General features: G+C 30.6%; 1 protein-coding gene across 1 annotated transcript in view; it reads right to left on the reverse strand.

The window, feature by feature from the left end:
• Nucleotides 1-8,984: 8,984 nt before the first annotated feature.
• Nucleotides 8,985-9,837, reverse strand: part of LOC120775024 (kelch-like protein 12) — a 4,983-nt gene continuing 4,130 nt past the window's right edge. The window contains exon 5 of the mRNA XM_040104980.1: nucleotides 8,985-9,236. Coding sequence (XP_039960914.1) covers nucleotides 9,012-9,236 — 225 coding nt within the window. The 3' untranslated portion in view covers nucleotides 8,985-9,011. The remainder of the gene's footprint in view (nucleotides 9,237-9,837) is intronic.

A 9,837-nucleotide genomic window follows, 5' to 3' on the forward strand; every position in this document is an offset into this window, starting at 1 on the left:
ACAAAAATCTGGCAATGATGTTCCACTGGTTTCGTTTTTAGAACGATTTCGTGAAGTAAATTTTCTAGCTTTGAATGATCACGGAATCTCTCTCGGCACCTTATTCCGCAATCAGGAAGGCTGAGGTTCGATGATTATTTTACAATTATAGTTCATCTTATCCTGAAAAGGAATGTTAAAGTATTTTCGGGGGATTCATTAACAAAGCATACAAGTTGGATCCAGTATCCACACGACATCGAGCCGCGGTTACAAAGTTCCAACGTTTTTAGTGTTTGAGACACCAAATCTTTATTTTTGTATGCAAAAACCTGACAAACCGAATACTAAGTCTTTATTTTAGTATGCAAAAATTTGACAATCAAAGATTATTCGATAATTCTTTAATGTCGGTTTCCATATAAACTCCATTTCGTGAAATCAGATATGTTTTTTCTTCAGATAGCTTTTATAACTCAGAATAATATATTTGGAAAAAAGCAATCCGAATTGTAGTGAGGGCGCTTCACAAACAACAAATAATGTGCCTGGAGAGCTGAGGGTTTAACTTAAGAAAAAACGGTTAAAAGTCAGATTTAAAACAAAAGACGGTATTTGCTTGAGTTATTTTCTGTCTCGAACAGCCAATTAAGGAAGGAATTTCCAGTGAATACCTTGAAGGATGGAAAAGTCTTTCTTGCATTATTCTTCTTGCAATGAGACCAAAGAGCGATCAGGTGATGTAGGGTTGGTGAACAATACAGTATTTACTGCTGACATGGTTATCAACTAAAGATGACTAGGTATAAGGAAGAGAGAGATGTTTTCATTAAAAAAAGGCTTGTGATTTGTTTATTTAGTCCCAGCGTCATTATAATTTCACACTGGGATCCAACTTGACGAAATATGGCAAAATCCTTAACTTATCAGGCTGAAAAGGCTTGGGACGATGTCGACGTAAACAAATTGACGGAACATCATAAAATTTTAAGCTCTTACTAACGTTGGAGGGAACTCGAGACCTCAATATAGCGCTAGAATTTCTTAGAAAACAATTATGTCGCATAGAGGATGCTTAAAATGGTTCAAAAGTTTTGAAATTTTCAGTGATGAACCTCTTTCTTTACCCCGAATATGTTGGTTAAGACCATACTGTAGAAATAAATCCCAATATCGTGTTGAAGTACTGAAAAGTATTCGTGATTGGGGCTGTCAGCAAGGGTAAGACTCACAATCGACCAAAGCAGCCGTAGTAAGACTCTGATAAAAGCGACTTTCAGAGAGTGGCAGATGTTCTCGACCTTATTTGATTTGTAGACCAGTTTATGGGTGAGAATTCCTTTAACTTGCTGGAACCTAGTCTTACCTTTTCCTGTTGAAATATGTAATCCTGTGGATTAATGGAAGAAATTATCTTTTGATATAGATATACTTTGTATTTTATCCTTCCCTGTTGTCGTTGTTGTAGCGGGTACCTAATCTCTGTTAGTATGGTAAGGATTAGATAAGTTGTCATCGAGGTCATCCAACGGTAGGCCCAGGAAACGCGCTGTTTCGATGGATTCGGGGAGTTGCAAGGGTCGCTCTCGATTCTCACGGCGACTCGGGGTCTTTGTCTGCAATGGGTGGTGGTTTGACTCCAATTACGCCATTCACTGAGAAGGAGTCGGTTAAGGCGCCACTGTGAATGGCAGTCAGTGCATGTCCGAAGTTAGTTGCGTCTGAAGTTAGTTGCGTCCGAAGTTAGTTGCGTCCGAAGTTTGTTGCGTCCGAAGTTTGTTGCGTCCGAAGTTAGTTGCGTCCGAAGTCTGCGTGTTGTTTTATGTCGTCGACATAGTTGAGAAAGGACCTCTTGATGCTCCTTTCGGGTGGTTCCGATCCAAGCAGGTGACTACAGAGATGATTTCTGTGGAAGCACCCCAGCAAGGGTTCCATGGCTAGCGACTTAAGGATATTGTTGCAGCTTTGTACTTTGGCAAAAATCGCGGTCGTGTGAGGAGTGAAGAAGCACAGGCTGTCCATCGCCATCGACTGCAATATGAAGGTCAAGTATGTACTTCTTCGTGCATCAGCGAAAATGATCGCTATGGATTTAGTAGGTGAGCGTATTAGGTTTCGTGCAGCGAGGTGATAGAAATTTCCCCTGGTGATTGAGGGGCTGTCGAATTTCTCCTTCCCTAAAGCGTTACGCTAATTTGATGGTCCATGTATAGGTAAAGTCTCAGGTGAGTCATTAAAGCTTTAAGCTCTCAATCTACTTCACTCACTAGAAATTTTGTATTTAAATGCTACTATTTTTTAATCCAACTTAATTCTATAAATCCGTAATAAATGCACGCATGCTTTACTGATTCGCAAATACTTTTTGCATATTCGTAGGCGCTTAAAATAACTTCTAAATGCCCCGTGAATGGATTCGTTGCACTTCAACACGCTTTCAAATTGCATTTGAAATTCAAATTGAATATTTTTCGCTATTTTGCGGATTTCACGTGCTTATATATATATACAAGTATTTATATATATTTATATACTGTGCGCCATACTTTCCACCCACTAAAATATGCAACACGCTACGGTTATTGCTTGGCGCTTGCTTCGGTTTCAAATTTGGCGCATAGAAATTTCGAAAAAGCGCAGGGCGGCGGCACTAAAAATACACGCAAAGTACTTGGTACAAAAAAAAATGATGGAAACAACAAAAGTATTTCATAGAAATGCCGTGAAATTTCTAAAATGCGGATTTTCTAATATTCGCTAGATAAACCTGAAAACAATTGCATAGTAAAATCCATACGTCCAATGAAAACAATTTGGATATAGAAAAAATATCTTTTCAAAAAAAATTAACACAAAACCGCGAGAGGCTTAGAAAAAGAGTTGCCACAGTTTTCGGTGCAGGAGAGGGTACATTTTTTTACCTAAAAATCGAAATTAGAGTTGAAACTGGTATGAGAAAAAGCTTGTTCTGGAATGTGAAAGATATTGTTCTGGAATGAGAAAGCGCATATGTATGTACATATGTAATATTGCTTGATTTTTCTTCTGAGTTGAAGAATCAACAACTCAGTGCTTGCTTTCACCTATTTCCCACTAACAATCTCCACTACTTTCTCCAAATTTTTATTTCGTTTTTAACTACTGACTTAAATTTCGGCCCGTGAGCTTATTGTTGCCAACTATAGGTTTTAGAAAACAATTATGTCTCATAGAGGACGCTTAAAAAGGTTCAAAAGTTTTGAAATTTTCAGCAAAAGACAACTTGCTCTACCCCGAATATGTTGGTTAGGACCTTACTGTACAAATAAATCCCAATATCGTGTTGAAGTACTGAATAGTATTCGTGATTGTGGCCGTCAGCTAGTAACACAAACTGAACTCGTAAGATGGACTATTTATGCTTCCTAGAATCAACTGTTGAATCTGCTAACTGCTCTCCAGTAGTGTTCGGAAGATCACTAATAAAGACATACCGGTTAGTGTTATGCGCAAATTTTCAGAAACCTATCCCTTATAGAGTGTGTTTTATGAACTTCACAGAGATCCTGTTGAAGATGATGAGCTCTCTGTCAGCCCAGCGAATGATATATGAATGTCTTTTTGTGGAATGATTTCGTGTTTTTGAGGTAGTCAAGTGGCCGAACTCATAAAATTATAGTTTTAAGAGATCGTCAAGTCTCGATGGTGGGATTTAAGCACATTTTATTTGTTTCATGTGCGTGTATTTCTGCGAGCTTTCACCATATTTCCGATTTTTATCCGTTATTTAAGAAATATTTACACTTCTTTCTTGGTTACGCCTCTCGCACTCATATTTTTAGAGATCACCCATCATATTTGGAGCTGTACTGACTTGAAGCACTATGTATGCATAAGTAGCTTTGGATTTTTCTCATTTATTTTGAAACTACTATGGAATTACCGGTCTGAATTCTTTCTAGGTCTTGAGTTTTCAGTTCAGAATTTCTTATACAAGAGACAGTACCAGAACTTATTCTGACAATAAAATTGAAGAACAGAAACTCTGGAATACTGAGTTGGAAACATCATCCCTAGAAGGCTTGGAATTACAGCTACTTATTTCCGATCTTCTCATCTGCTTGCAGAAGATTTAGTTTGACACTCGATTCTTAGAAAGTTCAAATAATCAGACCTTCAGTCAACTGTGTAGAAGATTTCATTTGATACTTTATTTCTAGAAGGTTAGAATATTCACGATCGTCCGCCTAGTCGCACAAGTTTGATATCTCATTGTTAGAAGTCTTAAGGTTTTCAGTTTCTCTTGTCGAAAATTTAGTCTAATACTTGATTGAAGGTTTGAGTTTCAGATGCTGATTTCCGATCGTGTGTATGAATTTCTTCACAAAAGGGGAGTCTCTTTATTATGAACTAACGTAAGACCTTATCTTGATGTCATGTTCCGTTGCTGTGTTCAAACTCACGTCTAGAGAGGCTCCTGACTTAGCTAACTCATTGCCAAAAATGTTCCTATGACTTGGGTACCCAGTCATTATGGATAAGTCGAGTTGATCTACCAGTGAGCTTAAATCCGTCCTTGCTGTGTTTATTACGCTGGCTATGACAAGGCTAGTAGTGCCGCCTGGCTGTCTGTGCAAATGGTTGCCTTCTGTATCCTACCGCAATTGTCCAGTACTTCCACTTGAATTCCACTTGGCAGATGCTAGCGGAGTAATATAGACGCTAGGATATCAAGCTTCTCGCATATCCCCTTCATACACCGCAGTCCATTTGGGACCCGTCGGCTTAGATTGTGGTAGTATTCTTATCCCCTAGTAAACCACTTCTCCTTTCACGTCTAGAGGCTATACACACTTGGAAGTCCCTATTGAAGTCCAATATTTGGTAGGATATAGTCTGATTTATTTATATTAGTTTCTTGAGGGTTCAGGATTTCGCTTTGTCCATTACTCTTCATATTCTAACCAATTAAAGGAGATTATTTTTATACAGTCACATGACTATATTCGGTTTAGGGCCCCAGTTCCTGCTTAGAGTCCTTTGGCACATGTAATACGCCATATAAGCTTTCCTAATCCTTTCTCAATATTCATGTTCCAATTAAGTTTGGTCTTTACTTCAACGAATTGTAGGAAATTGTAGTACCACCACTTAGTTGTTAACACTTAGTACATTGTTCGTGATCCATAGGTTTAACCTTCACAAGGCGCCTTTTGTAATCTCACTGATTGTGGAAGGAAGCAACCCTGATACCTTTAATACTATAACATCTGCAAAAGCTACTGTTTTTACTCCTCCTCCGTTGAGCGTTGAGTTGGAGTAATCTACCGTTCAGTGCCATTGACCATAGAAGCTTCTCAGAAGGATATTTTTTAAAATACTTTAACCCTTAGGTGAATCGGTTCTCAAAATGTTTGGACCGAATGAATTTATGTCCAGAAAGAAGTAAGGGGATAGAAAAGAATGGGAGTGTTCTATAAAAGTTGGGAAAGAATTGGGAAGGCACTGGAAATTTCGGTTGCGGGCTTCACAAAAATACTATTAACCCTTATGCGAATAATCTAACCCTTAGGTGAAACGACTAGACCTCATTAGTGAAGTTCTCAAAACGTTTGGACCAAATCAAACAGCAGTTTTAGAGCCACTTGAGCTGAGAAGCAAAAATTTTTTTTCTAAGTTTTTTTAAATAGCCACAGTCTGGCAACTCTGTTTGATAAACTAACACCAGCTACGTATGCCACACCGCTACTCACGCCACAATAATATTTCGTTCATATTTCATCATGTTGCCGCCGATTGGTTTTGTTCAATGCCAAATTGCCTGGAAGCGTTTTAATCGGTCAAAAACAGTTTTGCCTGTAAATTTACTCACATATTACACACATGTATATATGTATGTATATACCTGCCTGTGTGCTTCTGGCTGCATGCATATGTGGGCGCCTTGTTTTTGTACACGCCACTTTTGCGCAAAGCTTTTATTATAAGTTTTTATTTCATGCAGCGCGGCAATGAAACAAAAGCACCGTTTGAAAATTCTGTAAAATACATACATACAATATTCATACGCTTATTGTTGTTGTTGGCATTGTTGTGCAATGCCTATGTATAGTGTAGCTGCGGATTGTAGTTAAAGGTGCAACAGCTTATGGCAAATGCGCTGATGCCATGCATTTTCGGCTACTCAAAAATTCGTACGCGAAAAAAAAACTCAAAAAAAAATCTTTGAAAATAAATCTGTGTGGAATATAGCGAAAATATGGAAAAATAATATAAACGAAAAATGTGTAAAATTGTGATTGGCGGCGCAGAAAAAGCGATTTTAAAGATGAAACATTTTAGGCGCTGAAAAGTGGAGCTTAATTAAAGCTTTTTGAAAGCTAACTGTTTTAAATTATTCAGAATTAGCGCGCGAGGGATTGAAGCGAGTTTGGTTTTCTAGCTTTGTTTGATGGTATAGTGTTGTACTTTAGAATTTTAATTTTTTTTGTTATTCTGATATTTTCAAATATATGTTTTTTTAAAAACTTTATTCAGTTTGAAAACATATTTTCACAAAATTTTCAGAAGTTAAGTTTTCTAAACTTTAGTGGCAATAAGACAGCAATTTTCTATTCCAATTTTTTTTAAGATTTCAAAATTTTCGAAATATTAAAAAAAATCCTTAAAAATAATTCTTCTTCTTCCAAAAATTGTTTAAAGCTAACAATTTTTTTAAATATAATTTTAAAAATTTAATAATTGTATTTTAATTAAATTTTTTGTATACAATTTTAGTATACATTTTTCTAGTTTCTACCTTTTATATCATTTTGAAAATTTTTTGAGTATTTCTGTGCAGTATTTGTATTTTCTATAATTTTTTTATATTTTTGTATTTGGTTACCCGCACATTGTGCTTTCTTTTCAAAAATTCATGAATTCGTTCCGTTATTGTTGTTTATTGTGCTTTCATACAGCATTATTTTGCATTGCGGTATTTTGTTGTTACAAACGAAAGCTTTTCTGCGATTTGTTGTTGTTTGTGCTTTTATTTGCTGTTTTTTGGCATTTTTATCACCGCAGTTCTACTTAATGTTGAAGTGTTCATGCGTTTATTGGGTTGATTTAATTTTTTATGCAATATTTTGAAAGCGAAAATTCGAAAAATTACCGTTGTGTGAGGAATAAGTGGAAATAATCTTAAAAACTTGCAGTGTGAATAAGAAGGAGAATAAACAGCAATAATTTCTAAAATAAAATTTATTAAAGTGCCAAAATTTTACATAAATAACACAGATTGTTTCAATAAAAACAGATAAAATTTGGTAAAAAAATTCCAAAAAAATAATGTTAAAAAAAATAATAAAAATATTTTTCAACAGAAAAAATTAACAATTTATTTTGAAACAATTTTAGAAGATTAAAAAAAAAGTATTATTAAAATATATTTTTTCAAAAAATTAAATAAAAAATATTAAAAAAAAACATTTTTTACATAAAAAATTCACAGAATTTCAAAAGAAAAATAAAATTTAATAATTTTTGGAGAAATTATTTTTTTAATCAGTAAAGTTTTGAAAATTTTTTGAGCTAAAAACAAACTAATTTTTTTAAATTTTTTTTAATTTTTGAAAAAGTATTTATTAAATATTTTTTTAAATTTTTTGAAATTTAGTAAAATTTTTGTTTTGAAAAATGTTTTTTTTTTTATTTAATTTTTTTGGAAAAGATTCAAAAAAATATATATACATATGTATATAAAATATATATGTATGTATCAAAAAATTAAATAAAAAATATTTAAAAAAACAATTTTTATATAAAAAATTCACAGAATTTCAAAAGATTAAAAAAAAATATAATAAATACATTTCGAAAAAATTAATACAAATATTATTAAAATAAAATTAAAAAAGCACATTTTTAAAAATAATTAAAGAAAAATAAAATTTAATAACTTTTGGAAAAATAATTTTTTTAATCTGTGAAGTTTTGTAAATTTTTTGTGCTAAAAAATACTTTTTTTATATTTTTCTTTAATGTTTTGAAAAAATATTTATTAAATATTTTTTACAATTTTTTGAAATTTAGTAAAATTTTTGTTTTGAAAAAGGTTTTTTTTCTATTTAATTTTTTTTGGAAAAGATTCAAAAAAATATATATACATACGTATATAAAATATATATGTATGTATCAAAAAATTAAATAAAAAATATTAAAAAAAAAACAATTTTATATAAAAAAAATTCTCTTTAGAATTTCAAAAGATTAGAAAAATATTATAAAAAATATATTTCAAAAAATTAATACAAATATTATTAAGAAAAATTAAACAGACATTTTTAAAAATAATTAAAGAAAAATAAAATTTATTTATTTTTTTTAAATTATTTTTTTAATTGTACGAAGTTTTATACATTTTTTGTGCTAAAAAATACTTTTTCTTTTTAAAATATTTTTTTTTAATTTTTGAATAAATATATATTAAATATTTTTTAAAATTTTGGGAAATTTTGTAAAATTTTTGTATCGAAAAATATTTTTTTTCTATTTAATTTTTTGGAAAAATATAAATAAATTGTATATTTTTATTTAACTGTTGAAATTTTGTAAATTTTTGTATTGAAAGATACTTGTTTTGTTGCCAATTTTTACACATTTTTTTTCAAATTTTTGTAATCGTAATTCGTCGTTTATTTTTTTTTGAAAAAATATTTTTAGATATATATTTTTTTTAATCTTGTGAATTTTTTAATTAAAAAAATATTTTTGTTTAATTTAATTCTTTAAATATAATAGATACATTAGAAAATATGTATACTTTTTTAACTTCTTGAATTTTGTAATTTTTTATGTATTAAAATTATTTTTTTTTTTTATAAATTTTTTATTAGAAAAATTTAAGTTTGCAATAAAACAAACAAATTATTATTATTTTTTTTTTTGTTTACTTTATTTATGAAAATTGTCACAAATTTTTTATTAAAAAAGTTATAAATAAAAAGAATAAAATATTGCGTTTCTCATTAATTTCTATATTTTTTAATTACATTAATCACTTAATTTTGTATTCAATTGAGCGACTCTAACTGTCTGACCCACGAATGTGCCGCCACCATATATGAGAACGAACCGTCTATCGGCATTTTGTTCTTTCGAATCCATTTGTTGGTCTCCTCATCGAATTCTTCCACTAATGAGCAATCCTCTTGATTGCTAGAGTTGCCACAAACCATGAGACGGTTGTTAAAAAATATAGTGCCGGGGAAAACTTTTGGGATTTGCATCGCACTCAACTGTGAAGAAAGATTAATTACAAAAATTTAATTTAGGAAATCAGAAAAATTAATATTTCTATTAAAAACAAAAAAAATTCTATTTAAAGCAAAAAAAAAAATTAACGACAATTGCAATTTTTTCCATTCTTATAGTTTTTTGTTGTAAATATCACAAATTCAAAGATTCTATCAGGAGGAAAAAGTTTTAAACATTAAAAAAAGGTTTTAGCAAATTTTTCAAAAAATTTTTGAAACTGAAAATCTATACATGAAGTTATATCGAAAATTTAATTAATTTAAATTAAAATTAATTTAAATTTTGTTTGTTTATTTAATTAATTAATTAATTTTAAAATTTATTTTTTTCAAAATTTAAGTTTTTCTTAAAAACAAATTTCTAGTTTTTAATTCTTTTGAATAATATAAAAATTTAGTATTAAAATAAAAATTTATTTAATTCCTTTTAAATTAAATTTAACTTAATTTTTAGATTTCCAAATTTAAAATTTTGCAAATTTAAAGAAAAAATGTTTAAAATTAATAATTATTGAGATTAATAAAAAATTAAACTAATTAAAAAAATAGATTTAATTACAATTATATAAATAAAATAATTAAA

The sequence above is a fragment of the Bactrocera tryoni genome, chromosome 4, assembly GCF_016617805.1.
Source record: "Bactrocera tryoni isolate S06 chromosome 4, CSIRO_BtryS06_freeze2, whole genome shotgun sequence".
Lineage (NCBI taxonomy): Eukaryota > Metazoa > Arthropoda > Insecta > Diptera > Tephritidae > Bactrocera > Bactrocera tryoni.